Source organism: Lolium rigidum, chromosome 6 (assembly GCF_022539505.1).
Source record: "Lolium rigidum isolate FL_2022 chromosome 6, APGP_CSIRO_Lrig_0.1, whole genome shotgun sequence".
Taxonomy (NCBI): Eukaryota; Viridiplantae; Streptophyta; class Magnoliopsida; order Poales; family Poaceae; genus Lolium; species Lolium rigidum.
In genome coordinates, this window is record NC_061513.1 from 34,794,430 (window position 1) to 34,809,555 (window position 15,126).

The 15,126-nt window shown below is 42.6% G+C and overlaps 1 protein-coding gene and 1 pseudogene across 1 annotated transcript; one reads left to right on the plus strand and one right to left on the minus strand.

Moving 5' to 3' along the window:
* Positions 1 to 2,035: 2,035 nt before the first annotated feature.
* Positions 2,036 to 8,166, plus strand: LOC124668238 (spermatogenesis-associated protein 20-like). The gene is made up of 15 exons (XM_047205413.1): positions 2,036 to 2,121; positions 2,456 to 2,528; positions 2,886 to 2,907; positions 3,025 to 3,103; positions 3,244 to 3,276; positions 3,422 to 3,570; positions 3,649 to 3,805; positions 3,982 to 4,222; positions 4,303 to 4,541; positions 5,638 to 5,901; positions 5,973 to 6,083; positions 6,453 to 6,677; positions 6,763 to 6,966; positions 7,420 to 7,596; positions 7,687 to 8,166. Exons 4-15 carry the CDS (start codon positions 3,035 to 3,037, stop codon positions 7,897 to 7,899), a joined length of 2,082 nt encoding a protein of 693 aa, XP_047061369.1. The 5' UTR covers positions 2,036 to 2,121; positions 2,456 to 2,528; positions 2,886 to 2,907; positions 3,025 to 3,034; the 3' UTR covers positions 7,900 to 8,166.
* Positions 8,167 to 8,638: 472 nt separating this feature from the next.
* Positions 8,639 to 13,649, minus strand: LOC124662438 (annotated as a pseudogene).
* Between the last annotated feature and the right edge of the window lie 1,477 nt (positions 13,650 to 15,126).

A 15,126-nucleotide genomic window follows, 5' to 3' on the forward strand; every position in this document is an offset into this window, starting at 1 on the left:
CCACGATTAAATCTCATAGTATTCATCGTGATATGTATGTGCATTGTTATGCCCTCTCTATTTGTCAATTGCCCAACTGTAATTTGTTCACCCAACATGCTATTTATCTTATGGGAGAGACACCACTAGTGAGCTGTGGACCCCGGTCCATTCTTTACATCTGAAATACAATCTCTCGCAATACTTGTTCTTTCTTGTTCTTCGCAAACAAACATCATCTTCCACACTATACATTTAATCCTTTGTTTACGAGCAAGCCGGTGAGATTGACAACCTCATCTGTTACGTTGGGGCAAAGTACTTTGATTGTGTTGTGCGGGTTCCACGTTGGCGCCGGAATCCCTGGTGTTGCGCCGCACTACACTCCGTCACCAACGACCTTCACGTGTTCCTTGACTCCTACTGGTTCGATAACCTTGGTTTCTTACTGAGGGAAAACTTGCTACTGTACGCATCACACCTTCCTCTTGGGGTTCCCAACGGACGTGTGTCTTGCACGCCATCAATATCCTCCACGGCGTTCGAGAGTTCGACCCCTACTTCAAGCTCAAGCTCGACGCTGTAGGCGTTGTCGGGTTCTCGTCGATTCAGAAGTGCACCGCCGCCATGAGGATGCTTGCATACGGAGCACCTGCCGATACACAGGACAACTACCTTCGCATGAGTGAGTCTACTGCCATTGAGTGCATGTACAAGTCTTGTCGAGCTGTGGTGGAAAAGTTTGGCAAATACTACTTGAGAGGGCCAACTGAGGAAGAGACTGCAATGCCTGGAAGCATCGATTGCATGCACTGGGCATTGAAGAACTTCCCGTTTACTTGGCAAGGTATATACAAAGGCCGTCATGAATATTGCAGTGTGGTGCTTGAAGCTGTGGCAGATTATGACCTGTGAATTTGGCATTCTTTTTTTGGCATGGCGGTATCACACAATGACATCAACGTGTTGCAGCACTCTCCAGTGTTCAGCATACTAGTGGAAGGGCATACTCCACCATGCAACTATGAGATCAATGGCCACGAATATACCAAAGGCTATTATCTAGCAGATGGTATATATCCAAAATGGGCCACTTTTGTCAAAACAATCTCGAATCCATCAGGTCTGAAGAATTTCCACTTTGCTACGCGACATGAGGCTCGCAGGAAGGATGTCGAGCGGGCATTTGGTGTGCTTCAAGCACAATTTGCCATTGTCCGGTACCCTGCTCTAAGCTGGTCTCACGACCAAATGTGGGAGGTGATGCAGGCTTGTGTGATAATGCACAACATGATCATGGAGGATGACCGCAAGAATGATGCCATGACACATGTTGGTCCCTATGAGTGTGAAGGACCTTTTGCGGAGGTTGATAATGAGTTGCCTGCAGATTTTGCTGATTTCCTCGCCATGCACGCAGAGATCCATGACAGCAATGTTCATGATCAACTTCAAGCTGATCTCGTTGAGCATTTGTGGAGGATCAAAGGAAATACCGTGGCACCTTGATCTAGCATCTAGCCCTATTTATTATATTTGTTTACTTATTTTATTGTTTATTGTATTTTAATTTAAAAACAATCCTCGCAAACATTTTTATTCATATGCTATATTTGATAAATGGTTCTGTGTTAAAAAAGAAGTATTTTTAATGTTTGGGGGCGGCGTTTGGGGGACGCCGGTAGAAAAGCGACGTCTCCCAAACGCGGCACGGACAAAACACGTCCCCAAACGCTCAATCAGGCGCGGTTTTGAGGACGCGACTGGAGATGCTCTGATCTTTTTCTTTTTTCTTCTTCTCGGCAAAAAAACAAAGTATGGTTGAGAACTTTGTGTTACTCTGTCGATGAGCAGTGGGGCCCAGATGCAGTATACAACAGAGAAGCACGACCTGCCGCTGTGGCACTGGCACCGCGCGCCGCTCTCGGCCGGGTCATATCCTGCCTCCCACCACCCCTCCACCCTCCTCCCATGCTCCCCGCGCGCCTCCTCCGCCACCGCCTCGCCGCCGCCGCCTCCTCGCCCCTCCGCTTCGTCGCCGCCATGTCCTCTTCCTCCGCGCCGGCCCACGGCGGCGCGGGGAAGCCCAACCGCCTCGCCGCCGAGCACAGCCCCTACCTGCTGCAGCACGCGCACAACCCGGTGAGCGAGCGATGCCTCCCTCGAGCTCCCACCTGCTTCTGCAACGCTTTCCTCTCCGCGGGATTCCGCCGAGCACCTTGCAGTCGCGCACTCACTTCTGCTACTCCGTAACTTAATTCGACGAATACATTGATTTTGCCGGGGGAAGGAGAACGTAGTTGGATACGTGGTCCAGATATATTGCCAATTTATTTTGTTGTAAATTCTAACTCCAGCAAACAAACAACCTGTCGAGACAATCGTTTGCTTCATTTCTCTCACGGCAAGGGGGTTTCGCACTGTCCGTAGATCACATCTGCAATTGTTGAACTGGCAAGTCGTTGACTTCGTGCAGGTCGACTGGTATCCTTGGGGAGACGAGGCTTTCGAGAAGGCTCGCAAGTTGGACATCCCCATCTTTCTATCAAGTAATGCACTCTCCGAAATGTACTGGTTGAAATACTCCATTCAGTTATACTATCATGTTCGATTGATTTCCTGGCCAGTTATGCTGGAGTCGTGTTACATCAGTTATTGGCTCATAGTGCTAATTTCGGACTTGGGAGCAGAGTATTGAACTGGCAAACTGTCATTGTAAATTTCGTTATAAATATTTTTTTAGTGCGTAGGGACGTCGAGTCCAAAGAAAAGCTACAATGTAGTCAAATTCACCTGTTTAATTTTTGCCAAATCCGAACTTGTGATTTTCGCAGTACGAATTTGTTTGTCCTTTACTCTTAACATGCTTCGTTTTCTGCATGGGAAATCTTGATTTGTCCGTGAAGTTGGCTATAGTACGTGCCACTGGTGAGTTGTCTTTACCATCTGTTCTTATTGTTATTTGTGACTTATCTCCACAGTATAAACTTGATTGATGCCGACCTCAGTTTCCATTGTCTGTTTTTGTTTGGTTGAGCATTGAAGGTGCCATGTAATGGAGGTGGAATCTTTTGAGAATGAAGAAGTTGCGAAGCTCCTCAATGATTGGTTTGTTAGCATCAAGGTAGTGTTGTCTTCTGTGTTCATAACCATTTATTGCTAATCGTTTTACTTCTCACTCAATGAGTTTTACATGTCTTCGGTGCGTGAAAGTTAAAGGTGCCATGTAACTGCAATTCTTCTTCTGATTATTAGTTTTGACAGGTGGACCGGGAAGAGCGGCCAGATGTTGACAAGGTATTCTGTTCTCTAGCGATAAATACTGCTGTTTCTTGTGGAGCCGCAGGCTTTATTTCCCGTTCTATATTACCATACTCAATAGTTCTTTCTTGTCTTCCTTTTGAGTCTTACACCAGATTCTTCATTGACGACACTGTCGCAGGTATATATGACATACGTGTCAGCGCTGTACGGTGGTGGTGGTTGGCCTTTGAGCGTCTTTTTATCACCTAACTTGAAACCGTTGATGGGTGGCACATACTTTCCACCAGATGATCAGTATGGGCAACCTGGATTCAAGACTATTTTAAGGTACCAGCTGAAGTACAACATTTCTGAAGTTGATATTTCTTACATGATCTGACCGATTTGCACATAACTTCTCTGCAGGAAGGTCAAGGACGCCTGGGAAAATAAACGTGATGCGATTGAGCAGTCAGGAAATGTGGTCATCGAGCAACTTAGAGATGCATTATCTGCCAAGGCTACCCCTCAAGATGTGCCAAATGATTTGGCTGCTCGTTATGTAGATCAATGTGTTGAAAAGGTTTGAAAATTACACCGGTTTTATAATTCTTCATGCTATCATTAATGATTAACGCGAGCAATTGGGCGGACTGACTGAGTAAAGGGATTGTTTTATTTATTTGACAAGACTACAGTGGCTAAACTGTGTTCTTGTGGTTTAGTTGATTAATAGCCCTGCACCTTATACCCATGTAGTTAGCAAGCCGACATGACCCGAAATTTGGCGGGTTTGGCTCTGCTCCCAAGTTTCCAAGACCTGTTGAAGATTGTATAATGCTCTACAAATTTCGAAAGCACCTGGAAGCTAGGCAAGAGAGTGAAGCCCAAAACATAATGAAGATGGTAACTCGTACACTGCAATGTATGGCTAGAGGTGGAGTTCATGACCACATTGGTGGTGGCTTTCATAGATACAGTGTGGACGAGTGCTGGCATGGTAAATTCACTTTGAGATCATGGAGCAATTTTCTTTCAAGTCTTTGCAGAATTCTCCTCTCACATATTCTTTCTCTGCAGTTCCACATTTTGAAAAAATGTTGTACGACCAGGGACAGATAACCAATGTTTACTTGGATACATTTGTGATCACGGGAGATGAGTATTATTCTTCAGTTGCACGTGATATACTTGATTATTTGAGGAGAGACATGATCGGAGAAGAAGGTGAAATTTTCTCAGCAGAAGATGCTGACAGTGCAGAATATGAAGGTGCTCAGAAAAAAGAGGGTTCTTTTTATGTGTGGACTAGTAAAGAGGTACATCTAGAACACAAATTTAGTTTTATTTGATTCAGCATACGCTGAATTTTCATACTATACAGATTGAATGTTGTAAATACTGAAGATTTTTTTTAAAAATCTGGTCAAAAATAGAGAAGTTTGACTTAGTAAAAAACTAGAACTTCAATTACTTTGGAACGGAGGGAGTATTCGCAAACATAATGATACCCTTCCCCACTCCTTAATATGGCCTTGAACTTGAAGTCTAAACTGTTGTATACCATGATCTAAGTCCATCTGCGGTTGACTTGAGTTCAATTCGCTAAACCTGAGCCACTTCATACATTCCTTCTGGTTTCTGACAAAAAAATTAGATGTCCAAGTTAATTACATGGGCTTGCACTTTAGTTGGATTAACATTATGGTTTCTTCTATTCTTCATGTTCCATTATAAATGTACTTAGATGCCCAAGTTCTTTCATGGGCTTGCACTTTAGTTTGATTAACATTATGGTCTCTTCTACTCTTCCTGTTCCACAGTAAATGTACTCAGATGCCCAAGTTCTTTCATGGGCTTGCACTTTAGTTGGATTAACATTATGGTCTCTTCTACTCTTCTTGTTCCACAATAAATGTACTAACGGTTCAAGAAATACCATTGTTAAGACTTAAAAGGACCTGAAATCTGCAAGGTATTCTTGGTCGTAAGAGTAAACTGTGATTATGTAGTTGGTACCTGCTTGGTACTATGCAACATTTCATTGAATAGTTTATTGTATCTAATCTTTTTGGAAAATGGAAGATAACAACTCCCCAGGCCTGTACGTGCGAAGATGCACACAGCCCAGTTTATTACCAGATCACAAAAGTTTGCATAAAGTTGACTCACTGAAAACTCAATTAATGCAAAGCCTGGTGCTAAACCGCCACCCATGTTAGGACATAAATCTCCTGGCAACTTCCCCAATACTTATTGTTACCTGCCACCATATATGCTGATGCTCCTGCCGATGAAGCAAATACCAGGATCACAGCCTCAGCCAGCAATACCACTTCATATTTGTTCATTCCGTTGGCTCATTTTCTGTTACATTGTGTTGTGTGCTTAAGCTCCCTAATATTTGCTTAACAGATCGAAGACACGCTTGGGGAGAACGCAGAGCTGTTCAAGAATCACTACTATGTTAAATCCTCTGGCAACTGTGACCTTTCGGGGATGAGTGATCCTCACAAAGAGTTTGGTGGTAAAAATGTGTTAATAGAAAGAAAACCAGGTTCACTGATAGCATCGAAGTTTGGCAAGTCTGTTGATGAATATTCTCAGATCCTCGGAGATTGCAGGCAGAAGTTGTTTGATGTCCGGTCAAAAAGGCCAAGACCACACTTGGATGACAAGGTTCTTGTCTACATGTTGGCTATATCTCATTTTAATCTTCTTACATAATCTACTAACGAAGATTTGATTAGGTTATTGTTTCATGGAATGGATTAGCAATATCTGCCTTCGCAAGGGCTTCACAAATTTTGAAGTCAGGACCACCTGGGACCAAATATTATTTCCCAGTAACAGGATGCGATGTATGTTTTGTGCTCCATACTCTGAATATTGCATTTTGTTTTGTTTCACTGAAATCAACTAGTATTACTCTCTCTGATCCGTAAAGTGTCAGGATTTTACTAAGGGAGTAGTATAAATTTGAACTAAGACTCCGACACTTATTATGGATCGGAGGGAGTACTATAGTTATGTGGTTATGTACATCAGCAGTGGGTCTATATGCCAGGAGGTTCCATCCCTGCTTATTCACCCTTTGTGTGCAGTGGAGAAACCCGGTGCTAGATTTTTTTCTTCACCTGCTTTACATGACCATGTTTATCCATTGTTCATTTATAGCTACGGTCACATGAATTTATTTTCTGAGTGCCCATTTCTGAATATCTTTGCAGCCAGTAGAATATCTTCAAGTTGCAGAAAAGGCAGCAAACTTTATAAAGGATAAACTCTATGATGAAAGCTCAAAAAGGCTGCATCATAGTTATCGGAATGGCCCAGCAAAAGCACCAGGGTTTTTAGATGATTATGCCTTTTTAATCAATGGCTTGCTGGATCTCTATGAATATGGTGGTAAGATCGAGTGGCTTCTGTGGGCTATCCAGCTGCAAGTCATTCAGGCAAGGGAAACACACTGTTGAATTCCTTGATGTTACATTTCATGTACATTGCATCATATTTTGCCATAATTACAAGCACTCCCAGGATGAATTGTTCTTGGACAAAGAAGGGGGCGCATATTTCAATACTCCTGGAGAAGACCCTTCTGTCCTTTTGCGTGTTAAAGAAGACTATGATGGAGCAGAGCCCTCTGGAAACTCGATGGCAGCGATTAACATGATCAGATTGTCCAGTATATTTGATGCTGCAAAATCTGAAGGCTACAAACGTAATGTTGAACATCTTCTGGTATGTACTTATCTAGTCTACATTTATATGCACTACACTACAGCAGTAGTTTGGTTTCAGAACATGAGGTTTACACTTTACAGTAGCATAAAAGATTATGCATTTTGATTTCTGTAGCTTGAAGTGTGATTTTAACAGATAGAAATGGTAGGCGCTTCCTTGTTACTGCCAATGTATTTATATTCTCATGTAAAATGTGGGCTTCGGAAATGGTAGAGTAGGAAATTTCACTTCATCTAGAAAGGGTTTGAGTTGCTCTACTTATTAAATAAGTTCTTCTGACTCATGAGGCTTCAGGTCAGCCCCACATGTCTGTTGGCAAACTAATCTAGCACGTCATCAGAGATGAATAGATCATGAGTACGAGGAGACATTTTGATATACACCGTGCGTCAGTATTCCAGCCATAGATATGACAACAGGAAACTGCTTATGCATTTGTTCTCTTTGTAGGCGGTCTTTGAGACTAGACTGAGAGAACTTGGTATAGCGTTGCCACTGATGTGTTGCACAGCAGACATGCTCTCTGTCCCGTCCAGGAAGCAGGTAGTGCTGGTGGGGGACAAAGGATCTGCAGAATTTCAAAACATGGTTGCAGCTGCTTTCTCATCATATGATCCAAACAGAACGGTGGGTGATGTGCTAATTAGTTGTTTACCTGTTCAGCATAGCACCCTACTACATATTTACTGATTAGCAATACATTGTTCGTTGATCCAGGTGATCCAGATAGACCCCAGGAACACAGAAGAAATGGCATTCTGGGAGAGCAACAACGCAAACATTGCGCAGATGGCACGGGGCAGCCCAACGGAGGAGCCAGCGGTGGCGCATGTGTGCCAGGAGTTCAAGTGCAGCCCTCCAGTGACTTCTCCGGGTTCTCTCCGCGAGCTGCTCAACAAGACGGTGGCTGTTGCTGGTTCATCTGTCTGAGGCTTTGGTCCAGCTGGTTCAGCTAGAGGCTACTGATGCTCGCTGAAGACCTTGAACCCTTTTCTGTTGGCAGTTGATGTAAATAGATATTCCCAATAAAGGATAGGCTAGTTTTCTATGTTACACACACGTCTTGTGTTCAAGCACTTCATATGTTTGTTTTCTATACGGTTGTAAACTTAGAACATGTGCTACAAACTTGAGATGTTCTGACCTTGTTACATACTACTAAGCATAAAAAGAATAAAAAGACTGGTTGCATGCCAATCTGGATGACTGCCATTTCTGGAGAGAAACAAATTTAAAATGACATAACTGATTCCTTTCAACGTTTTCCCCAGGAAGTAAATACACTTATCATGGATGCAAAAAATCCAAAACAAAGAAACATAAACTAAATAATTATAGTCTGGCAGTTTATTGGGGCTGAGAAGTGATGTTAACATGCACAGCGCCCTCATCTCAGCACTTGGGTGTCTGGATGCAGCATTCCATGCTACAGACTGCAGCATGAACTCCAGACAAAAAAGCATAGGGTGGGTTCATAGGTAGCACTGGAAAAAGAGAGGAAAATATTGTCAAATTAGTTACGACTGATAAAATGCTATGTGCATGTCGAAATGATACCGTCGCATAGCAGACTCACCATGCTTTGTTGCCACCGGATTGATCCACACATGTAGACAGAAAATCACATTAGGCCTACTACACATAGTAGATCATACCGACTTCTATCAGGCTAATATGTGGAATATGCAGAGAGACTGACGGGCCTCTGCAGTTCTTCCGGAGGAAAGAGTAGCCGACATCGATCACAATCTTCTTCACATAACTGGAGCTCCTCCTGGCTTTGATGTAAGAATGGCCCATGATGTACGCGACCCCCGCGTGCTTCGCCTCCACGAGCGCCAGCAGCTCGTCCTTCACCTGCTGGTCCATGGTGTCCTCATTTGGCAGCTCGAAGCGGACGCGGCGCCTCCGTCCTGCGCTCGGGGACTCCTGCTCGTAGGACGACTGCAGGCTCCGGAGGCTCTCGGATTTGCTGCTCCTCGTGGTGGAGATGGAATCGGCGAGGCCGCTCAGATCTCTCATGCCCAGTGGGGTGCCGGCATCTTCTGTGGTTCTTATCACGGCCATTCTTCCCTCGTTAGCGATGTCGTAACTTGCTGAAGACGAGACGTCCTCGGCTTCCATCATGATGAACTTTGCGATGCTCATGACTAGCATGTTCTCGAAGTTCTCGTCATCTCTCTGCATATCTTTGTAACCATACCTGACAATGCAACGGTACATCCGGTACGCTCTAGGCCCAATCCTGCCTACGAGGTATCGCTCATCTGGTGGCACGTATGGCACCGGCACTGACTTGACACAAAGGAATACTAGGACTTCATGAAAGGCAGGGAGATTGGTGACAAAATGCGTGAAGATGGCGGGCACACCAGTCACCAGCTCTGTGTAGATCAGTCCGATTCCTGGAACACGAACGATGCCAAGGTTTGGACCTAGAGACAGGATTGATCTCATTGACACTTTGTTCTGAAGATCAAACAGGTACTTCTTCCTTGATCCATAATGCCAAATGAACATAACACACATGAATATGAAACCAAGCACAAGAGGCACCCATCCTCCCTGATGAACCTTCATGAGCGAAGAGGAAAGATACACAGCTTCAATGGACCCGAAGAATAATAGGAACAACAAGGCGAATAGTATGTTCTTTTGCCAAACAAAGATGATGATCAATGCCATCAAGAATGTAGTAACAATCATAACAGTCATGCAAGCAATACCTGAAATTATAAACAATGGAGAATGCTTAGACTCTCCGTAAACGAGGATGCTGGAAATATCAAAAGCCTATCTACAAGAAAGATACTCAGTTTCATATTTCAGGCTTACCATAGGCATTTCCAATAAGAGTTGTATCACCGAACACAACTGTGACACCTACACATAGCACCATAAGGATCCAATTTATTTCAGGAATGTAAATCTGCCCATAGATCCACCTAGATGTGTGAACAATCTTCACTCGTGGGAAACAACCCAAAGCATGGCATTGCTTTACAATAGAGAATGTTGCTGAAATTACAGCCTGGCTTCCAACAACTGCAGCGAGAGTGGCCACCACAAATACAGGCCAAAATATAGGTCCTGGATGACAAGTTAAAATTATACAACAGTGGAGAAACGGAGGGAGCAGAGGGGAGGGATATGTGTGAGAGAGGTGCAAAACCTGGGATGGAGTCATAAAAACTTGTGCGCATGTGGAACATGTTCTTCGATAGAAACGCTGCTTGGCCCATATATTGCAGTGTAAGACATGGATATATGATTGTAATAAAAGCTAGCTGTAACAAGGAAAAAAACAAGGTCATGTTCTATAAAAAATATAAAGTTTCAACAGCAAAGCGTGCCAGAAGGAGCAGTTAAAGTTTAAGGAAACAGAATTATGAATTATCAGGGATAAAATGAGAAGCATAAGCATAATACTCCCTCCGTCCATAAAAGGATGTCGAGGATTTATCTAAATTTGGATGTATCTATACACTAAAGAGTGTGCATACATTCAAATTTAGACAAACTTGCGACATCCTTTTATGGACAGACGTAGTATATCGAATAGTATCATAAAATCATTAAATAAGAAACAATTCGGTCCACACCAAACAAATTATAGGTTCTTTAGGGAATGCCGTCCGTTTAAAATATGCAGGTTAAATCAATCTGTTGTCACAAAAAGGTTGTTTGGTACATGATCTTTTCTGCTTCTTTCATAACAAATTTTTTTGGTGAAACATATTTTCCAAAGTTATTTCTGCATAGTTGCTTTGTCACACAGCACCGCAGCATCAATATAATTACAGGACATAAAAGGATCTATACAACCAGTGAAGTTTTCTGTGAAGATACTAACAGATAAAGATCATCACTAGCTCAACATACCCTGACAGATGCACTTGTAAAATGACCGAGATCGGCAAACATAGCCTCACTGCCTGTAAAGTGCAAAAGAAGCATAAACCGTTACTAGTATTTGACCTACAAAAGAGTACAAGCAAAGCACAATTTTACCCCCTGAGATCCTGACAGTTACTAACCTGTCATAGAAAGTAGTATTCCTCCTAGAGCAATCCAGCCATCTGTCCCCGTCGTCCTAAAGAACTTAATAATATAATATGGAGAGAGCGCTTGGTAAATCCGTGGGTTCCAATGAACTATATTGTACAATCCAATTCCACCAATGCAGAAGAGCCAGATGATAACAATTGGTGCAAACATGAATGCCACCTTCTGAGTACCTCGGTGTTGCAAGGAGAACAGACCAACCAATACAATGCATGAAAGTAGCACCACCGAACCTGTGTAGAAACAAATTGTGTTTGCAGCAGTCAATCCTAAAAATATAATAAGCCCAAACTTCAAAATACATGTTCGGAAAATAAGGATGCACAATCATAAAATGACACGATCCAATGTCCAGAAATATTACAAAAAAACTTCAGATGTATAATCTACATAAACTAGTATCTGAAAAACAAAAAAGATCTTTCCTTAAGGGGCTTAAGTTGACCCTTAGGGTGCTGTGCGTTGGAAATCTTTTTGATTTATATGACTTTTTTTTATAAGCGCGGCTGAGTTGACGGGGGAAATGTAGAATGACCTTCCGCCATGTCAACCGCTCACTAGGCTTCTTGCTGCGGTGAAGTTGCTTCATCACCCAGCTCGCCTATATTCAATGTAGTATTTGAACTTTTGAAGAGACAGCCATATGCTCCTAGCATATATATATATACGATACAGTAGACATTAGATTTTGCACCATACTATTGCGTATCGTGCCACTAAAAATGATGTGCTCTGGGTAGCTAATCAGATGTGACCAAATGACTACATATATGTAATAGTACAGAAATATAACCAAAAGAAGTGCATGTATCACCTCATGTGGTTAGTTCAGAAACAAATAAAAATCAGGAAGGTAACGTGAACCACATGTACACATAATACTCCATATAAGCACATATGTGTGCTTTGTTAGTTCACATTTCAAATGGATGAGTTGTACTTACGTTCCTGTAAACCAGTAGCTCGAACTTGCAACCCAGACATAGATGATAGCACTGCGAGTAAAGGAGCAGAGTAAATCATGGTAAGCATACAGAGAGGTTAATACTAATAATTGTGCATTTACATGAAAGGTAACAAACAGATGATAGAAGTAATCCACCTGAGATTGCTGGAGTGAGGACACCGTCACCAATCACCATGCTAGCACCACATAGAACTACAAGGAGAAGCCCAGTTTTGACTTTTTTGTGCTTCTCTAGGAACCTTCTTAGCCAAGGTGAAGACCCATGCTGAGCAGAAAACCCCTCTCTGTAGTATGTAGATAGCTCCTCATCTGCTGCTTGTTGATTTGGAAGCAAGCTAAGCTTTGCATGCCTGCAGAGGAGAGAATACAGAGCAAATGGTCCACCTACAAAAGTGACAGCAGCTGCTTATTTGTCCTCAATTGACCAACGATATAGAGAAATTTTGGGGGAAAATAGTCCGGTACGTCAGAAAATCAATTAAATATATATTTCTCATAAGCTGATTTATCGGATCAGATTGTGAGCCTGTTTACATAAAAGTCCCAACCAATTACAACAATATGAATGAAGTAATGACAGGCATAAAACAAAAACAACGCATTACAAAGTAATTATGGTGTACCTTCGCCATTGTCATCAGCGCTCAATACAATAATGACATACTTGAGCAAAGGAAGAAGCGTGAAGGTCCAAAATATAAGGGAAAGTACACCAAATACTGTCTGTTCATCTTGGTACTGTCCGAGCCTTCCTGAGAATGTACTTTTATACACATAGAGGGGGGATGTGCTTAGGTCCCCATACACAACACCGAAGCTCTGGTATGCTAGCAGCACTAGATTCTTGTAGTGTTGCCTCCACTGAAAATGCATAAAAAACAGTTAGAACACCATTTTGCCATGCAGCAGCATAACGCTCCATGTCTCTACAGGAATTATAGGTTCATAAGAGGTATTCTTGATGCTTCAAGCTGCGAAATCGTAGCTTTTCTTTTCTATCATCTGGAACTTAACTGAATAAAATGTCCTGCCTGAAGGCATGAAATTGGCACTTCTATGTTTTTTAATCATTTTTTTTCTGTTGATGGAAACCACACCCTCCGATATGATTACTGAGTGATTGCTAACCAATAGAGACATTTTTTTCATCATAGAAAAGCTCTTCCTGACTTAAAAAATCAAATCTTGCCAAAAATCAATTGCGTGTGCAAAAGGTGGTGAAGTCTAACTCGTTCAATCTCCAATTCATTCATTCGCAGAAAAAAAATTCAATATGACAAACAGGAATTTCGTGGAGGCAAATACAACAAGAACAAAATACTACCAGCGACGAACCTTTTCCGAATCGAGCCCCAGAAAAAAAAATCAAATAGAAATGAATGAATGAACAAATAAGATCCCCGTGGAAACTGCGGAACCCCCGATTCCGCGCCAGAAAGCCACATCAAGTCATCACCCAAGAACCTGGTACCGGCGCCGCAATCCGTGCAACGGGAGCGCTCTGATTTAGGGCGCGCCGAATCACGTCCGGTCCGGCCAGCGCCAACGAACAATGCCGAGCGAAATGAAAGAGCGGGGGCAATGAGAGGGAACCGCGGGCGCGTACCGGGAGCTGCTCGGCGCCGGCGGGGCCGGCCTCGGCGTCCATCGATCGGAGTCAAGCGGCGGCGGCGCGAGGTGTCCGGCCGGCGGTACAGCGCGATTCCGTCAAGTTATAGGAGACGAGGAAGAGAGGCTACGGATCATCGATCGATTGATTCATTGTACTGTCGTGGGAAGAAGATTACCATTATACCCTTTATTTTAGGAACTGCCGTTATGCCCTTTTCTCTTAAGCATGCCCATGCTCATTGGCAAACTTTTTTTTTTGAAGGAAATTGACAATTATAGATGACTTCCACACTAAGAAAAATGAACACATTCTTGCACGAAGGTGAAAGTTTTATTATGCCGATGTTGTCAGCCAAAAAAAAAAGAGGATTCTAATATGTTTACTGAAGTTCGGTGGAGCAAAGGCATCCATGAATTGCCAGTGACAAAGGTACAACCTTGCATCATCCATCGTATACTTAAAACCGTTAACTAGAAACTCATTTGCTTCATGTGCTAAAATCTAACCGTTTGCTCAATATATTATTTTATAAAGAAATACACCTACGTTGTTAGTTAAAAAAGCTAAATGTGAGATCAAAAAATGATCTATCGGCGTTTCTGCTGGCACCAGCCTACCCAGGTTCAAGTCTTAGATTTAACATTGGTGTTTGCATTTATCTGAATTAATTTTAGAATTTATCGGCGCTTTGCTTTCCGTGGTAGGTGACGTGCCCGTCAACAGTGAGGCGTTAATAGTGACTTCGTCAATCTCAAGATATGCTGGCTCGGTCCCTCGGAGGTGCTCATATGGATAAGATATGCGTGCATGCGTTTATAGGGTGAGTGTCCGCGCGTGTTTGTGAGCATCTACGTTGTTCTGTATTCTTAAAAAAAAATCATATATGTTAGTGTCCCTTTTGAGACAAGGGTCAGGGATCCACACGACATTTTTTTTTTTACAAGAGAGTGGTACAGTACCACCAAAAAATTGCAAAAGAGGAGTCATGTGGGTGAAAGGCATCCGCCCCTGCCCACCGCTGAGTGGGCTATACCTCGATTTACATCACATGTTAGTGTCAAGGCTTACTTACATCATGGGATTTCAAATTTAAATATTGAAATAAAAAACATGAAAGTAATTAACAGAAGTACAAGTTCATACAGAGAACTGAAATGCATCGTCACATAAAGGCCATTGAAAAAGGTTATTTCACACACTATGAATGACTGTACTATTTCCTTTGGTGCAAACGATTGTTGAGGAGAAAATTTTAAATCCTACAAGGACTTGGAATTTCAGAGAGGGGCTATATTTTCTTGTATTTTTTTTAAACGAAGAAAAAGACTTGTCATTTTTGTTAATAAAGAAGAAGAACAAAATTGTTAGTTTAATAACGGAAAACCATCCAAAAACTGGTACAAACACCCTCGTCGACCATCGTGTAACACGACCATTGCGTGGGCACACACAACCACTCTACTACCCACGGAAGTTGCACACACTCTACCGAAGCAAGGATCGTGATCGAGGT